Raw genomic sequence first — 19,854 nt, 5'->3', positions numbered from 1 at the left:
CAATGCAAAAATAAAATTCTGATTGCCATTTTTACTTATTGCAGGTACATAGAATGCAAAATGTATATATTTATATATAAATAGTTCAATGAAGAAGGTTATGAACAGCACATTCGTAGCTACGTTCATATATACATACATACATACATGTGTATGTACCAAACGAGCCTAGTCTCGCAAGGGTACGGACATGAAAAATCTTTAATAATATTATTTTGAAATCCATTTCCAATTCAAACGAACAAATATTTAATTGAGAATGTTTAGGTGTCTGCAAATGAGCATTCGTAATGTAGAAATAACCCAAACTAATCTATCGACTTTATGGACATTTGCATACACCCACCAATAAATATGGTTTACGGAAAAGGTACCGGTGAACTATCAAAAGTTTTTCATCACTACCATATACAATTAAGATAGGTATGTATGTATATATTTGGCAAAGCGAGCTACTGCATTCAAATAAAACCAAATGTTAGAAGCCAAAGTTTAAAGGCAAAAAATAAAAAATAACCAAAAATAACTACAGGGTACAAAGGTGTGTATCTAAGAAATGGCATAAGAATAGAAGTTTGTGCATATGTATATGTATATCTAGCAAGGGAAACGTACTTTATTGTAGTTTACATACATACTTTTAAAGCGGACGGCGTAGTCGTAAATGCGAAAGTGTATGAAAAGCGTGGCGTAATTTCCCCTGTTCATTTCCGTTGCTAGCTGAACTTAAGTTGCGAAATACATTTCCAATTGTTGCTTGCGTCCTACTTGCAGCGCATACACCAACATTTTATTGGAATGAGGTGGGCTTATCAGTAAATCTGTTTTACGCAACTACACTAACACATATTTCAATAAAAATTTATGTATATAACTATTTACAATTACTACCATTGTACGCAGGGTCGTCAAGTGAAAATCCGGGTATGGAGGGTAATTTTTTGTTTTAGTCAAAATCCGTTCTGAAATTTAAAAATGTACCTTTTTGTTTATGTGAATATTAAATAATACAAGTAATAAAGTCTAAGTTCGGGCGGCGCAAGTATTAAATACAGTGAAAGCTCTCATAGACGGACGCTCTAATAAGCGGACACATTCTTGGGAACGAACAATTTTTATTTTTTTTTTCACACAAAATGCTCTCCCATACACGGACTTTCCGATAAACGGACTCAAAAATGTCCAGTTTTGAAAAAAAAAATCTCCCATAAGCGGACGCGAAACTCTAACAAGTGGTCAATTTTGTTTTTTCTTCAGTCAGATGTTTACTCTTGCGCTTCTACATTTGTATATGTACACAAGAACATAGTCCATATCCAAAGATACATATTTTCTTTTCTAGAAAAAGTCTTGCATTTTCGTTGCTGCTTGAACGAAGTGGGAAATGAGATTTGTCGGTAGGAAAGAAAACGCCAAAAATTACAATATATTCTTAATTCATCCTGTTTTTGTCTTTAAAAGAATAAATATTATTTTAATTTAGAAACCCGCAATATACATTTTTTATGTTTGAATTTTAATTTTATTTTTTACGAAATTCCAATAAGCGGACATCTCTAGGAGGACAAAAAGTAGGTGACCATCGGTGTCCGCTTATAGGAGCTTTCACTGTATATGTTTTTTCACCTTTCCGAAAGCTACCGCTAGATGGTAAGCCGGGGTGTATAAATTCTGAGTAAATTAGCGTCCTTAAATTTCGAAATATTGAAGTTTCAAGCATTTCTGAAATTTACCGTTATATGAAAAGCGGCCGTTATTTTAGTTCGATTTCAATAATTTTCAACGTGCACGATATTTGAAACTTTGATGTTTTTGTTAAAGAATGAACTATTTGTATTTTTTATAACAATTTGTCAATATGTTATGTTGTCATGTCTTTTTTTAAGTTGGTTAACATAGTGCTTTGTTTTTAAAATTCATACTTTTCACGTGTAGATTTGAATGAAAGAATGCGGTTTTTCTCCGTTTCGGTGGCTTTTCTTATCAAAAAAAATCATCAAAGCGACAAAAAGCTCTTTTGGTATCCATGCAGCTGTAAAACTTTTTACATGAAGTTATCTGAAAATCCAACAAAGTAACTATAAAATCATACCGGCGAACTTCGTCCCGCCCAAAATTTTTATATATTTTATTGAAACTTTTTGGTCCAAGATTTTCACCAACAATTCACGTTTACAATTTTCATAGGCACATTCGTCTGCTAAGATTATGGTTTGGTGGTAATTTGCCGCTTTAAATAACCTAAGGAAAGTGTTATATCCGTGAAGAAGTTCTTGAAATTCTCCAGTTGTGCGGCATTTTATAGCACGGTTATTCGCAAAGCGAAATAAATTTTTTCCTCTTCACTCCCTGGCGGCAACAACCAGGTTCTATAGTGAATGTCCTAGAAGCTTTACAGTATAGTTGGTGGCAATTTCAAAATGGGTGCGAATCATTGTTCTACAGAAATGCAATATACATATACTTATTTCAGACGAAATACCTTAAAAGTTTGAACGCATAATAATATTGGAAAATCACATCCATTGGGCCAATCGCAACGCAGGAGCGTTCGATATACCCAATGGTGCAACAGGTCGATTTAATCTGACCTTCACGGCCCCTTTTCTCACTTGGCTATTTTTAATTAAATTGTGAAACTAAACCATCCAGAGACCCACTCAAACACATAAAAAGTTTCGGTAAAATCCGTACAACCATTTAGGAGGATATCACTAACAAACACACCTACAGAAGAATTAAAAAATACATTCAAAGATAGCTAAAGGTCGGTACGTTTGTAGGCCTCACACCCCTTTTCAAATAGCCCAAATTTTCTCCATAAGTATGGGCTTGATTTCAACTACATACATATCTCCACATGAAGTTCCAGTACTGTACCATGCATACTTTCAGAGATATTCAGTATACAAATTCGATTTATATGGGAGGTGCCACGCCCCCCTTTCCAACAGCTGCCCTCTTTCTTCATGAGTATGCGATTGATTTCGTATATCTCCATACCAAGTTCCAGAATTCTACCATGAATACTTCCAAAGATAGGCAGTATGAAAAATTCGGTTTGTATGGAAAATTCCACGCCCCCTTTTCCAATAGTTCCAATTTTTCCTCAAGAGTTGATTGCGTATATCTCCGTACTAAGTTCCAGAACTATACCATGAACACTTCCAGAGATATGCAATATGAAAAATTTGGTTTGTACGGAAGATGCCACGCCCCCTTTACATATAGATTTTTTTTTAGCCTAAAACCATCCTTGGGACACGTGCGGCAGGTGGCAGTTTCAAAAAAATCGGTTCAGCCGCTCTCGAGCCTTGCGAAAACTAAAAAACGGCTTTAAAAATATATATCAGTTGAGATTTATTATATATTATAATTATATTTTGACAGTATCCGTTGTTTCTGATTGGCGCAAAAAAATCTTCGCCCCTTGATATGGTCGTTGTTCAAAGCTATTTATATTCGAAATTGCATGAAAATTGGAAAACAGGAATCTATAAGCTTATCCAGGCAAAAAGCTACCTACGTACCGAATTTTAAGCAAATCGGACCGTAAATAAGATTTTTTCGAATAGATCGGTCCCTGGTCCACTTCTCGGAAAAAATGGATCATATATGCTAATATATGCTACTTACGTACCAAATTTTAAGCAAATCGGACCATAATAAGTTTTTTTCGAATAGATCGGTCCCTGATCCAATTCTCGGAAAAAATTGATCATATATGCTAATATATGCTAAAAAGCTACTTACGTACCAAATTTTAAGCAAATCGGACCATAATAAGATTTTCGAATAGACCGGTCCCTGGTCCACCTACCCGAAAAAAAGTAAACATGGTGGTTACCGAAAGCTATTTATATACAAAATTTCATGAAAATCGGACCAGCCGTTCGCGAGATTACCTGTTACAAAAAAGGGACTTCTCTTTATATAATTAGTATAGATCACAACAATATGCTTACAGCGTCTCCCCATAATTTTTCATATGAAAAGATTTTTATATGCAAACACACAATGCCTTTGAATTCTTAATTGAAACATGTAGTTACTCCATTTTAGAGTATCAAAATTTCATATGGCTTCATACCATGGAATCCTTTGATATTTTAATTTGATGTTTTTCGTGGATTGATATGATAACCTTTTGATTAGATACCCTTTCAATTGAGAATTTCTTTTACAATTTACCTGTCCGACGAGGGGCGACCGCTGGTAGAAACCCTTATTCTAATTGAGATGTGGCTCGGACCAAGGATCGAACCCAACTCCTATGGAGTGGTAGTATGCATCTCTAACCTCTAAGCCACAGTGCCCGTCGTGTACGTACATACATGCATTCGTATGTATTTACAGTTCGTTGTGGAGTAATTGGTATATGCAAGCAACTCAACACATATGTATAAACATTGTATGGGAGATTTTGGTTTGTTCTAGGGTAAGTTGCCTAGTTTGTGGTTTATGTGCTACAACAGATTGCTGACGAATATGCAGTAATTCCGTTTTTAGTATGAAATTAACAACAGCTGTTCGGAAAGTCGTGAAAGCAATAGAAAAATAAAAATCTGTGGTTAGATTAGTAGTCCAATGTATGTATATATTAACAGCTTTTGTATGTAGGTAGTATATAAGTAAATATATTTACATGTGTACTTAGGAGTAGTATGCAAATATAGGAAATTATACAATTATTATAAATAAAAGCATCTGGGTCGCGAACAAAGCGAGAAATCGTTTGCTGCTCTAAGCGAAATGTGTATTCAATATTTTTTCCCAAATACAATAATCACAACAAAACCGTACTATGAAAATAAATATTTGAGACTCAACACGCCGCTTAATATTGTATTTGCGCATTTAATGGAATTTGTTTAAGCTTTTCCATAACAGAATTCGGATATCAGAAAGTAAAAGTGAAATCTCAGTTGAGAGGGGTTAAGAAAAATTATTTTACAAAATGCATTACATACTTTTAAATAAGCATCATTTCAACTAAGTCCATAAGAGTAATAATTTAACTCTTAGTTAGTAAAGTTCCCTTCGCAGCTTTTTGCTTTTCGCTTCTTTGAGCATCGTTCGTTTCGTTACTATGTATAAGAATTATGTGCAATAATACTTGTTCATGACCATCATCAAGTATGTTTGGGCTGATACTTACAAACCCATTCAAATAAGCATGTAGGTAATGAGTAGTTAGTACTTCAACTTCACTTTTGCGTAGAAACTTACCAGCTTAAGCGTCAATTGGTGGCCCTTTACAAAATACACACTCGAGCCACCCTCAAAAGTCCCATGTACATACACACATACATATTAAATAGTATCTAAGTACATATGTACATATCCACAATTACTCCAACTATCCGATCGTCTACACGCTAAAAAAAGATTGCTAAAATTTGCGCATATTAAGATAGGTAACCAGTTTCCTCTCTTAATAATGCAAATTTACGCACCGTGTTAATTAAATTAAGCACTGCTTTTTTACTTTTACTTATCTTATGTGTGGCGTGAAAAAATTTTAAATTTGTTTGTTGAATTCTAAACATTCATTGTTCACAATTTCACAGTTTACATAAAATTTATAAAATTTCCTCTAAAAACTGTTTATTTAAATTTACGCATGACTGTGTGGTCTCAAGATCCTTGTGGCCGAGACTCAATAAGAGTTGTACCGAGGAACTATTAACACTAAACAAATCTGAAGTTAGGGCTCTTACCGGTATCATCGCGGGGCACTGTGTTATAGCACCAAAGCTCCATCGATGGCGCATACCAAAAAGCTCCCTCTGCAGAAGCTGTCGGGATGAGGATGAAGAGGCATCGATTCACCACTTCTTATGTTAATGCCCAGCTCTCCAGACAAGGCGTCTCAAGCATCTGGGATCACGAGTTTTCAATAGCTTAGGGGAGATAGCGGAGGTGAAAATATCGAACATGTACGGCTTCATGCGGGATAGTAAATGGTTTGATAGACTTTAAACTGACATTATTGATTAACCTCGGTTGGAAGGATGTGCCTTCTCCAGACACTCACAGAGGGCATTCACAAGGGGTAAGTCTGCCTCTGGGTGGACGTACGAGTCATTCGTGCGCGCCTTCCTAACCCAGCCCACGCATATAAAGAGAGGTAACCAGTTTTCTCTCCTAATGTGCGCAAAACTACACGCCGTGTAATAAAACTTAACACCGGCAGTTTACTTTTACATACCAGATTTGTCGCGTGGAGAAAAATTACACATACAATGTTTAAAATTGCGTAAATGTGAGCACCTAATGTTTATTATTAGTACAAAATGTATTTTTACTTTCAAAGTTTTTGCAATTTTAAACATTTCATGTGTATATTTATGTTTACATTTTCAATATCACATGTTCAAAATCAAATCTTGAACATCTTGTGCGTATATTCACATAGATTTTGGTTGAAAAATAAACACTTTTTAGTAGTAGTTTTACATGCACTTTTTGGAGTGTACGTAGTTGCTTTTCTTTTGAGTACATTGAGCTGCAAATTGCAAAGACAATATGCCAAGCCAAACTACCTGTTGAACATACGAATTGACCCCCTTCTAAATAAGTAGGCGCACAAGTGTATAAAAAAGTATGTAAGCTAGCTTGTGGTTTGAGATTCCTATTAAATTTTATCACTGGTATGCCAAGGCGCGCCAATTTGTCCACTGATTAGCGATTACAGCGCTTGACATTCAACAACTTCGCTTAACAGTATGTATACTAATTCCAGCGCTGAATTCGCCGCATATTCTCAATATTAAGGATTTTTTCTCACGCTTGCGCATAATGTATGAGGGTAGTGGAGAATGGAAGAGCATTTTTATCAGTGAACTATCAGCCTAGTGATAAAGATAACGATAGAGTTGTTGTAAATATGATAACATGCAACATGTTTTGCGGCGAACATAATTTTATACATTGCACTTGAAAATAAATATCGAATACTTACGTACTTACTTTATAAATATATGTGCCTAATTTAGGGTGGTTCGAAATAAGTCAAGTTGGAATTTTAATGCTCTCAGCCCCTACGATTATTCTATATCGAAAAAATATACACTTATTTTTTTATTTTGAAATCAAAAAATATTTAGAGGTCGCTCAAAGAGCTCAAAGTTTTCCATGTATTTCATATGGGAAAAACAACTTTCCATAGAAATGGTATGGAATTCTTGAAAATCTATATTTTTCGATTAGAAAACTTTGAATACAAAGTCCTTTTAAAAAAATCCTAACATCAGAGAGAAAAAATAAAAACGCAGTTTAACCATAGTTTCTTGATAGCTTGCTTCGTGTGTCTCGAATTATTTTTTTTTTTTCGTTTTTGAAGCACATTGCTATCGCACAAGTCGCATTTTTCAGATATTTCACAAAGTTTACTTTTACCGTAAAAATAACAATTTGTCTACACCTTCAAAATACCCATAAATCATTAGTATCAGACGAAAACCGCCAACAGTTATTTGTTTTTTTTTTTAATTTTTGGGTTAAACAATAATCTGGAATGGCTAAGTTGGGACTATAGAGAGGGTGGTGTAAATGTTTCGGAGCCATAATTGCGTTGCAAGATGACTTCTGTGACCAGAGGTAGTACTCCCGCCCACTTTCCTCTTATTTTTGGCATTATTCGTTATCTTCAAATGTTTAGAGTAATATTTTCAGTGTCCTGCACCCCTGCATCGACTCTGATCCACATTAATAAACCGTCTAAAAACTAGTGTGAAGTACTGTTCACCTAATATTATATGAGCTTTATCCGTACTCAGTCCTGAGCTTAGAGAGACAAAATAATTAATAATAGAGGTTCATGTGACTGCACCATTGTTCGAGAGAAATTTCTGCCTTCCCCTTACTAAGCTCTACAGAAGATCAAATAAAAATATTTGAGATCGAAAAGAACAAGAACAAACAAGGCGCTAAAAATTAAAGAAGCGAAGTAAAGAGAAGTTGATAACAGGAACTCTCAAGAAATGTTAACATATGTATGTACATCTGTTTGTTCGTTCAAACGCAGAGCTATCTAATACTACTTGTTCATTAAGCTTGCACTTGTTGCTCTACATTGTCTACAACTACACCAAAAACAAATGCTGACAAAGAAGTGCACAAAACAATTCGCAAAAAAAAGAGCAACAACAACCGAGTAGTAAAAACAATTACCTGTCAACTTAGAAAAACTGAGATGTTGAATGCGAGCGAGGAGATAACAACGAATGTCAAAGTTTTGGAATTAATAGAAGCAAAGAATGTTTAAATCCCGGCAGTAAACTCGCCTAATTAGAGACGCGATGAACAATAAAATAATTAATTATAGAAAAGCGCATACTTATTGAGCAGCATCAGCTCTCTGTTTAGCTCTTCAAGATGACCTTACAAACTCTACATTCAAGAATAGTTTAGAAAACAAAATCGACTTATTTAACTTGAGATGAATTTGCACATTGCCACCATACTCATCTGCATTCTACAGCGCATTAATCCAGTTTCTCCGCAAGGCATACCCATAAGTCCGTGTCCGAAAATCTTTCAGTACCGCTTCGACGGTGCTGAGTGGTTTGGTGTGCTTTCCGTGCATAATCCCGACCCAAGCGAAGCTTTGCAAATCAAAGTGACACTCTCCATGCGTGGAAAGCCAACGACGGTAAGTAATCTGTGAAATTAGTGAATGCAAATATAATAATTACTGCTATTGTCTTTGCAGAATTACCTTGGTGAAATCGAATTGCTATCGCGTGGCCAATATCACAGCGATGCGCCCGTTCTGTATAAAATCAAGTTCCCACGAACGCATTTTCCACCTAAAGTGTTGCAGGTGACCGCAAATAATCACATAATTTGTGTAGGTCAAGCAGGTACACTCTTGCATACATATTTATGTGTACTTTTATTAATTATAATATTCATAGCTGCCCGACAGTGTATAATAAATCGATTTTATATTATTCCTTGTAGATCACAGCATGTTCGTGACACAAATTCAACTTGAACATACTAGAAAATTTACATTCATCGGAGATGATGAGCCGTCAGACACAGCACCGGAAGACGCACAATTCTCTGCTGCTACGTTGATGGATGATGATGAAGAGGAAGATGATGACGTTCAATTCATAGCAACCGATACGAAATTTATTGCGGAACATTCGTCAAGCGCACACGCTGAAATGTAAGTGGAGGGGAGCTTAGGCATGAGCGTAAAAAAATAATCGATAATTAGTTGTTGTATTAAAAAACGCTACGATGGAGTTTTTTTTTTAAACACTACCCATACTTTTTTGGGAGGTTTTAAAATATATCAAAAATCCCTGCAACAGCCCTGGAATCGCGACAGTTTCACTGTTCAGATTAAATTCGTTGGTATACTAAATCCTTTTCTTAATGGTCATTTAATATCTTTTTTACCTATTTTTCTATAATTTCAAAACTAAGACAAACTGCTAATTTTTTATGAATCTCTGTGCGCGTCATCCTCATGCGTAGTTTCGTTAAAATTTGAAATTTTTCTAACACGGATATCGTTATAGATAGTTTGATTTTTTATCTATCTAATAATCAAAATATTGTCAATCTATTCACCGAAATTGTTTTTGTTATATTTACATATGCAGTGACTCACACTGGTGTTCGCGTGTTAATTTTTTTTTATTCGCAATGTTTTTCTAGTAAATTAACGATAATTTTAAATTTTTATATGACAATTAAAGTCGGTTTGGTTTTTTGCTTAAAAATTACTTGTTTTTCGATTATGGTAATCTTTACAAAATATAGTCAGGATATTGAAATTTCCAAATTTCTCTCAATTTTCAACACAGCAGTGCTTGTTCCATCCAATGAAGGTCAATAAGGAGACAGTGCTTGCATTCAAGTACATCGAAATCAAACTCCTTCCACGTCAAAAATATCTTACTAAAAAATTTTTGGAGCTAACGAAGAGCCTTTCCTCAGACTTTGATTCAATTCATGAATAAAATCCCACTCGCTTCATTTCAGCCCCCCTCCCAAACATACATCAATGCAAAGCATTTGTGGCAAAATAGACATGCGCATACGTTCCCGCTCGCAGTTAAGCGCTTCAAAACTGACCGATCACAATGCCAGACCACTTGCAACACACCCAAATGAGCAAAAGCAACAGCGCTCCGCAATGGATAAACTAGCGGCGGCCACCTCAGCGCAAATGAGTAAAGTCCAAGTCAACATGTTTGCACCCAGCACACCACCGCTTGCAACCGCTGGCATGTTGCCCCAAAATGTCACTCATTTCGTTGACACCAACAGTACGTTGACCACTTTGCCGCCAAATACAGTACTTACACGCGGCGCCTGGCCATGGTTGGCCGCAATTTACGTGAATAATTTAACATCGCTGGCTTATCAGTGCGCTGGCACCTTGGTGTCCTCGCGTGTGGTCATAAGTTCAGCACATTGCTTCCGGCTGCATAAGCAACGCTACACAGCCAACGAGGTGCTTGTCTTTCTTGGTCGCCATAATCTACGAAATTGGAATGAGGAGCACTCAATAGCAGCGCCAGTAAGCGAGATCTACCTACATCCCGACTATGACGCCGCACTGGGCACCTACGATGCGGACATAGCGGTGCTGGTGTTGAAGCATCAAGTGCGGTGAGTGATCGAAATACATATCTTAAAATCGATGTTTCGAACTTTTCCTTTTTATTGTCAGCTTCAACACCTACATACGTCCGGCGTGTCTGTGGAGTGGCGCCGTCGAACTCGAATATATTATTGGTGAACGTGGCTTAATTGTAGGCTGGGGTATTTCAAAAATGCACAGTGACAGCGCGTTTGTGGGTAGCAGACCCGCTATAGCCGCAGTGCCGCGCATTATCCAAGCGTCTATTGTGTCGAACGAAATGTGTTTCGCATCAAAACCACAATTGCATAGCCTCACCTCCAATCGTACTTTTTGCGCAGGTTTGATGTTGCCGCGTGGCCAGTTGACCTCTCGAGCTGTTGACGAGCGAACGGGCGTGGGGCCATGCACTGGCGATTCTGGCGCTGGATTGTTGTTGAAACGAAACAATCGGTGGCTGCTGCGTGGCACAGTTTCGGCGACACTGCCATCTAAGCAGAACAAATGCATCAGCAATCAATATGTCATCTACGCAGATGTAGCAAAATTTCTCGACTGGATTATGGCGTTCACTATTTAGCAAAAAGTGAATAATAAAATGTCAAAATGAATAATTTAAATGTGTGCTGGTTTTCGTAAAACTTTTGGATTCCTAAATATGATCATAACATTATTCAAATATGCAATATGATTTCGCGCTCTTTAAACATTTTTTTTTTTTAATATAATAAATATTTGCGCAAAATGCTCTTCGGTAAATAAAATTCAGCATTTTACATTCGTTTAATTACGTTTCGTCATAATACTAATTCTGTTTATTTAACTCTTTGCAAAGTGGCGACAGCAGCTATCATAATTGGTATTGACTTTTGAAATGTGCAGCAGAATTGTTGGCAGCGAAAAATGCTGTAATTTACTTTCAATGAAAATGATTGCTTTGTGAATTTTTTGCAAGAAGTTTTGCTGAACAATTCTAAGAGGCATGCCGACGGAAATGTTCAATGGCGCCAAAGCCAGAGCGCACAGTGGTCCAAAACTGACATTTACTGTTCACTGGAGCCTTCATTTTTCACTCAATTTGATTAATTTAAATTAAATTAAAATTTGCAAGATATCATTTGGGCCCGATTCTTGATTGATTGATTGCATTGAATTTTGAAAACAGCAATTTTTGATGAAAATCGATGCTCCTGTTTCGGTTAATAAATGTTACATAATAAAAACTAGTTTAAAACAATAGTAAGATCCTCCCAAAACAAAAAAAAATTGAGAAACTTATTGTTTTTTTTTAGTTCTTAGAAAAATTTTGGGTATGCAGTGTTTTAGTTTATGAAATTTTGATATAATAACGTGCACGCTTCAAGGAGCTAAAAGTTCGCTTTGATTTTTAATTTTGGTGAAATTTTTTTTATAACATTTAAAATTTTTGTAGTGAATTTTTTTCGTTTTGGGGTAATCCTACAATTATTTTTAATTCGTTTTTATTATTTTACATTTATTAACTAGAACAGAAGAATCGATTCACTTAAAAATTGCTGCTTTTCCGCATTTTGCACTAAAAAATTTTATATAAACATATAAAAATTAAAAAAAACGGGCTCAACTGGTCTCTTGCTAATTTTATAGACTTTCATTTCAAAAACACGTATCAAGTTTATTGAAAAATCAAGGCTTCAGTGAATTAGAAACATTAAATTCCAGTTTTGACCCCACTGTGCACCGCACTGCTTTTTAGCTCCAGTCTTCGATCGCAAACAATTTTGCGCGTAGTCAATTTTTAACACAACATGGCGCCACTTAGCTTGTACACATGTATGTTTTACAGAAAAATTTACAAGTGCATACATATGTCAAAGTGCAACAGCGTATGAACATGCAAGTTCCTCCAACAATTAAGTAAAGCTGCTCCATTGGTCATTTCGAAATGTCACTTTGGAGTCAAGAGTCTCTTGGCAACGATTGCAGCACACACAAACGAACTCAATTTGTGCAATTGGCGTTGCATTTTGGGAAAGGGTTAAAGTACTTTGGTAACAAACATAACTGTTATTTGTACTTTGGTTTCAACATTAGATATACGCATTCCAAAAAGGAAAGAAAAAACTGAGTACATGTAGTTCCTAAGCGCGGAAGAAGTGAAACTTTATAGAAACAATTTTAGGAAGAAATATCTTTGCGAAACATTAAAAACAAAAAAAAAAAAACAAAGATAAAAACAAAAACAAAAACAAAGATAAATATAAATATAAAGAAAAAATGATGATGAGGATACCGATAAAAGTAGAGATGAAGATAGAGGAAGAAAGATTAAAATTAAGGTAATTATAGAGAAAAGGATGCAGATAGAGACACAGAGACTCAATCTGGGAACTATTTTGGGATTTTAGAGATTTTCGGTTATCGGATTCGGTGTTATCGATATTTTCAACGATTTTGTTGTCGGTTTTTTTATCAATTATTTCTCGATTTTGTTATCGATGTTGTTGTCGTTTATTTATCAAGTTTCTTATTGATATTTTTGTCCCTTTTCTAATCGATTTTTGTTATGGATTACTTATCGATTTTTCTATCGAAATTTTAATCAAATTAGTCACCGATTTTTTTATCGATATTTTTATCGGGTTTGTTATCGATATTTTGTTGGATGTTACTATCGATTTTGTTATCGAAAGAGTATAAGTTTAAAAATGAAGATAAAAAAAAAAACAGAATAACATAAACGTTATTAGAACGGACAGAGGTGGAAGTAGGGATCTAGGTAGAAAAAAGGAAAAAATAACCTTAAGCAAAAAGCAAAAGCAGATGTATGTATGTATGTACAAAGATGTGCATATTTGTTATAAGACAAAATAGATATGTACCGTAAGTTTCACTTCTCGAGTGTGGCCCGGCTTTTTTAAATGCACATAACTTTTCAAAAAATTAGCCGATTGAGACCAATTTTATTTCATCTACAAAACACTTTGTATTTGTATATATTTGGAATATAAAATCGAAAATTGTTTCAAAATCGTATTTTTTGAAATTTCTATAAAGTGTTCTAATTTTTAATATACAGTATTGATTTCCAAAAAACTTATCGATTTTCTTCAAAATTTGTTTCTAAAAAATTTCACGCAATGCGCAACTTTAAATTCTTAACCAATAACAATGCGATCTACTTTTTCGAATTTTTAAGTTAATGAAAACCCGACAAATTTTATCCAACTTAATGTCAAGAACTCTGATGGCGTCCAGTCAGATGCATTCATCGAAGAGATAAGAATACTACATATTTAGGATATTCCGTTTGCCGGTCAACCGGCTACCCGCTTGCTGGCATAGAATGTATGAAACCGTCTACTATACACGCACTTTCAGCCGGAAATCCGCCTGTTGGTTAACTAGAACCCTGAAAGGGGGAAACGGCACTTACAGTAAACATGCCATTGGAACAAAATGAACTTAAAATTTTTTTGGTTTGCTAACTTTTGTGAGCAATTACGTTTTTAGTTTATCCATGTAAAGCTCTGCAACAAATATTGCCAGCCTTAAAATGTTGCCGCAGTTTTCACTGTGTGTACTAGTAAAACTTTACTTCTGTGCCAAAAAGCTTAGCAGTGTTACCAGCTGCATTTATAGGAAAAGGATGTGATTAGAAACATTTGAGGATATTTTATAGCTCAACAAGCTCATAATTTTGTATGACATATCTACAGTGGCGGTCAAAAATGGATGAATTGTGTTTCGTTTTTAATATTTACAATAGTTTAAGACTTATTTTTATTTTTTTATTTTTTATAAAAATATGCTTTGTGCTTCAAATTTTGTGCAGAACTTTTTTCATATTAACATGAATTTCGCAGGACCATTTGCGAAAAAAATAAAGAAGTCAACGCCATTTTTACTAAATTTCGCCATTTATATGAAAAAACCGCAATAGCCGCTCAAAACTTGCACTCATTTTACTAGAATTTTATAAGCTTGTTAACTGCGTACTCAAAACTTTCTAAAAATTTTGGTTAAAAAGCTCGTAAAGTTCTGTATAAAGTTTGAAAGTGTGATTTATATAGTTTTTCATAAAGCATGCACCACGTTTTTATAAAAAAATATCAAAAAAAAAATTATAGCTTGAAAAACATTTTAAATATTTAAAACTAAACACCATTCATCCATTTTTGACCGCCACTGTATGTGCATATATACGTTCACCATATATCTCTATAGTTTATTTATTTCGCAAATTTTTCCCACAATTGCTAAGAGATCTTAAAACCTTCTTCTATGATCCTTTATTTATTAGCCCTGAAACATCACCCTTAATAGGGATGAAACGATACGAGTAAATACAAATACATACAACAATTTTGGTATCGATACTTTTGAATTAAGTACTGAGTAGGCATCGAAAAACAAATACTCGTATCGAAACCCGATACTAAGGCGAATTTAGCTTGGGCAATTTTTCCCCACATACATATGTATGTGTAATCATTAACGTCTAATTGTTATACTCACAAGTACCAAGTTTTAATAAGCGAAATTATAACCTCAGAATGTTGTTATCGATTTAAGTCACAAGTGTTCGGATTTAAAAATTACAACTGCTTACGGGGTAAATTTCGATTCATCTGCATGCCATTTTTATAAGCTCTTAAGGCGTCGAAATACCGAGCACTGATTACGGGACAAATACAGATCAGAAATACAGAACATATGGCGCTCCTTATAAAATAAATATGTAAATTACCAGGAAAATTAAAGAAAAAAAGGACAATAACATCGATGGCCACCGTATTCATACGTAAACGACAAGCTTTTTACGTGTCCTTTGTAAAGCATTGTTTCTTGATAAAATTTATACATAATACTTAACATTACCCTAACTTGTATACCATGCCTGTTTATAAACACTGGTGCAACATTTCACTTGAAACTTTGCATACACACACTTTGTAAGGTCGTCAACTAGCAAATGTGTTGCTTCGGTAATAAGCTTTACCATACAAATCCTGTTCCGTGCTAAGCTGGGGGTGAAAAGCTCTTCAAATACAATCAAATTTGAAAGAGAATTAAAGCTATATTTTCCTGATATCTCTTTGAAATGTTGAGAATGACAAGGAAGATAAAATATTAATAGAAATGTTAAAAGCATAAAATAGTAACAAACTCGCGCTTCATTCAAATACAGCACAGAAAAATATAAACATTTTCCCGATATGTTTGTAGTTTAACAAATGCTTAGATTTCTGCATCGACTAGTTGCTTTCTTAATATATGTATTAACATATGTACAAACTCATATTATCTTTTATTTTAAATCATTGAATTCGGTGGTCACTACTGTAAGGCAGATTTTTAAGGATAATTAAAACTAAGATCTTTACTTCCGATTTGCTTAAATAAAGATTTAGGGCCGGTTTCTCTATCTCCGGTTAACACTAATCCCCCGGTAAACATCGTTACCGACCTTATCGACTCCCTGTTATATGCATGAAGTTAGAACGTCGATAACAATGTTTAACCGGGGAGTTAGTGTTAACCAGAGATGGAGAAACCGGCCCTTAATCTGTTTATTGTAATCTGAACAATAAATCTTTTCACACCACGCCCGGATACCAATACATTTCACCAGATTAAACTCACATGGTAGCATTAAAGCTGTTTGAATTTAGAAAAGAATTTAAAATATTATTTCGGTTGAATGCGCACAATAAATGGAATGGAATTTGCAAACAGCCAATATTTACGTACATACGTACATACATGACGCTTTAAAGAGAGATTTATTTTGGTTGGCTGTATACTAGGGTGGTCCAAAACAGGTAAAGGCGGAATTTTAATGCTCTCACCCCTAGGATTGTTCTAAATATAGCGAAAAAAGTGTACTTCTATTTTTTTTATTTTGAAATCAAAAAATATTTTGAGGTCACTCCAAGCGCCCGTATTTTATATGGGAAAAAAACAAATTTTCATGGAAATGGTATGGAATTCTTGAAAATCAATATTTCAAAATTTTGCAAATCAAGATTTAAAAAATCAACATCCAATTATTTATTTTACCATTTTTTTAATACTGAAGATTTTTTATTTATCACTCCATTGCATTTTCTGGCATTTTCGAGGGGTTTTGGCGGACTTAAAATATAGTTACTAAGACAAGATCGTTAAAAAAAGTAGGAAGAAATTTGTATCGGTATAAAACAATCCTAGGAGGTGAGAGCATAAAAATTCCGACATTACTTTTTTACATGCATTTTTGGATCACCCTAGTGTATACACTTGCACTTTTTGACCACCAATTCAAAACTAAAAAATCGTTTTCTCCAGCTATCTAACTAAAAGACAGTTGTATGATGGAATGATTTTTGAAGTACTACCTAAGTCAGACAAAATTCTCGACACATGTAGTTTTCTTTTTACTCGATAAAGGTATTTATACCGCGTTTTTTTTTCATTTTATTATTCCTTCCAAATATAATAATTCCCAATTTAAGTATTTTTTATTGAGGATCTCATTGTTCCTGCCAAATCTCTTAACATAGAGCCAAATTTAGTGCTCCTTGGTAAATGGTGACAACTGTGTGTGATATTTATCGTGCGTACCAGTTGTGAAACAATTCAAATGCCTTGGTCAGCGCCCTAAATACAAGCACTTCAGTACCAGTTGGCAGTGAGGCATGGCCCGTAGTTTCAGGTAAATGGTGACTGTCAAAGAAGGCTGAATAAGGAAAATGTTTTGGATCGGGTAGCAGTTTTTAGTGAAAGTCGGAAAAGTAGTAATACATTACATGCTGGAGAAGTAATATAATCTATTTCTTATGAGTTCTCGATTATATTACTGCTAACTATGTAATCAATAGGGCTATTCGCGATTCGGTGCATAAGAGCTGACAAATTTATGCAATTGCAGAAATATGCCATGATTGTGAGCGACCTTTATTAAACTGTCATGGTAAAGCTTTTGCAAAACAATTTTTGTGCATCAGCTTTGGTTTTGTTTATGGATGCAATGCATAGCATTTTTTTGCTATGGATTTTCGGTATTGCAAATTTGCCAAGCAATGACAAATGCAAATGCGTGTATTTTGTTTGTGTATTGCAAATAATTTGCAATACAAATTTGCAATGCAATGATGCTAGGCCATTTGCACCGGATCGCGAATAGCCCTACTATTATAATGTATTCAAAAATTTCCAAAAATTTCATATTAAAATACATTCGTTTCTCGATACTAAGTAATACAAAATTGAATGCCCCATTTTTCTTAGGGCATCGCCCTGGGGACAAAAATGCATTTTGGAATGTGAAAAGAGTTGTTTTACTGATTATTTTTTCGATTACTATACATTACATTTTCCCACTGGGCGTAGTCGCCAGACCCAATTTGGCCTGCCGTGGTTCCTTTCTTCAGAAAAAATCGTCAGCTTTAATTTTTCTCCGTTCTCTGGTGCCTTGCGTTGGATTCTTGTTTCGTTCATATTTACGTTAAAAGTTATTTGACTCTGGAAAATTCTGCACTTACGGCTCTTGTGTTGAAGCCGACAAATTAAACTGATACCGCTGAACTTATGTAGATTGGGTGTAAACTGTGGCAATTCACCTACTGATGATGGTGAGCCTGGAGACAAGTTGTCAAAAAGTCACAAATCCCTCTCTAAATTGTGCGCTGTTTCATGGCAGCTGTAATAAATGTCGAACGCTGCATTTTTTTGCAATAATGTGGCATTCAACACATTTTCTATACTGCGGTGATGACAGCCTGGCATTTCTGTATGACATTCAGCTGCTGGAATCGGCACCTTCCTGATAGATGACCCGTATATTTTGGGTGCATATCGTTAAATCGTAGTCTTTTTTCCGCTTATCATGGCTGTCAACGCTTGAGAAATAAATTTTCCGAGGCCTCATTAGTCTTTCATTGGATCTCTTTTAAACGTGCCGAGCGCAGTGCAGTTTTGTGGGTGAAGAGTTTTTTACGCATAAAATAATGCTTGATTTGCACACAAATATCACTTTTTCTATTTTCGTTTGTATGCTTTCATTGGCTGTCAAATACAAATTAAATGGATGCACAAATATAAAAACTGTGAACATTTTTAAAACAAACGTACATATATTTGTATGTACAATGCATTTAGATTTAGAAAAAATTCCAGTTACAACAAATAGCCGCAACAACAAATAGCCAGTCAACTACGCAACATGAATGCATACAAATGTACATACATATGTATTTATAAGGGTGGTTGACTAGTTTTTTTAAATCCGTTTATTTTTACACCGTAATTTTTCGAATATCGAATTAGCCAGAGTGTTTTATTGAATCTATACATAGTATAAAAGAAAGTTGAGATTTTTTTATTTTGATTTTTGATTTTGAGATTTTCTCTAATATACTTTGTATCGACACAAGAGATCCGCACCATTCGTTAAAGGGATAGGATTGGCCCTTTAGAAGAGCACGAATGTTTTATTTTTTTGAATAGGGTTGCCACCTGTTGACAAAATTACTAAATACAATCATAATAAGCGTAGGCATCAGTTCTGCGGCGTCGCAGTCAAACGTAAAGACTTAGCTTCCAGATGTGCAATAGTGGATTATTTTACTGAGTAGGGTTGCCACCTAATAAAAAGCAAAAGAGATACCAAATGAAAGGGCATGGCCTTCGCATGTGCAAAAACTTTAATTTTTTTGAGTAGGGTTGCCACCTATTTAAAATTTACTATCTTCTATATATAGTTTAAAAGAAAGTCAAGATTCTTTGAACACGCTAATTGATAATTTTAAACACATTCAATTCTTCTTTTTACTTATAAATCAGTGAAACGAAGATTATTCGCATTTTTCTTGGTGTTTTAAAAATTATTCTAGAACTTCCTCAACTGAAAAATTTTTTATTATTTATTTTTTCATTTATCTTTGTGAGTATTCATAGGAAGTTATCTATTTGTCGGAATATTTTTTTTTATGTACATATATTACCGCATAACCGATTTTGATAATTCTTTTTAAAGGCAAGGTGGTTCCTCAGAGGTGGTCCCATCCTAATTTGGTTTAAATCCGATTATTGGATCATGAAGAAATACATGAGAATTGAAGTCGGTTTTGTTTTTTTCGGTTAATTGTTTTAGTGATTATTTCATTTTTTTCTACAAAACCTCTGTGAACGCCGAGCATACCTTTGCGATCTTAATACCGATTCGGGAGAAGAGTCAAATAATCGAACACCCTAGTAGTTGCTTGTTAGTGAAACACTTTTTT

At 34.7% G+C, this 19,854-nt stretch overlaps 1 protein-coding gene across 1 annotated transcript; it reads left to right on the top strand.

Moving 5' to 3' along the window:
- The first annotated feature begins 8,294 nt into the window (after positions 1–8,294).
- On the top strand, positions 8,295–11,294 carry LOC118734557 (serine protease gd-like). Its single transcript, XM_036464272.1, has 5 exons — positions 8,295–8,656; positions 8,717–8,867; positions 8,968–9,181; positions 10,006–10,638; positions 10,700–11,294. The coding sequence occupies exons 1-5, from the start codon at positions 8,444–8,446 to the stop codon at positions 11,187–11,189; spliced, it is 1,701 nt and encodes a 566-aa protein (XP_036320165.1). The 5' UTR covers positions 8,295–8,443; the 3' UTR covers positions 11,190–11,294.
- The last annotated feature ends 8,560 nt before the right edge of the window (positions 11,295–19,854 follow it).

The sequence above is a fragment of the Rhagoletis pomonella genome, unplaced genomic scaffold (assembly GCF_013731165.1).
Source record: "Rhagoletis pomonella isolate Grant_MI unplaced genomic scaffold, Rhpom_1.0 Rhpom_scaffold_00002, whole genome shotgun sequence".
NCBI lineage: Eukaryota > Metazoa > Arthropoda > Insecta > Diptera > Tephritidae > Rhagoletis > Rhagoletis pomonella.
This window is presented reverse-complemented; position numbering and strand designations above follow the sequence as displayed.

What these genes read in the sequence shown, in the direction of transcription:
- LOC118734557 (XM_036464272.1), top strand. Translation starts at nt 8,444, where the DNA reads ATGAATTTGCACATTGCCACCATACTCATCTGCATTCTACAGCGCATT. An exon ending in AATTTGTGTAGGTCAAGCAG is followed by an intron (nt 8,868 to 8,967) that starts GTACACTCTTGC and finishes TATTCCTTGTAG; the next exon opens with ATCACAGCATGTTCGTGACA. An exon ending in GTGTTGAAGCATCAAGTGCG is followed by an intron (nt 10,639 to 10,699) that starts GTGAGTGATCGA and finishes TTTTATTGTCAG; the next exon opens with CTTCAACACCTACATACGTC.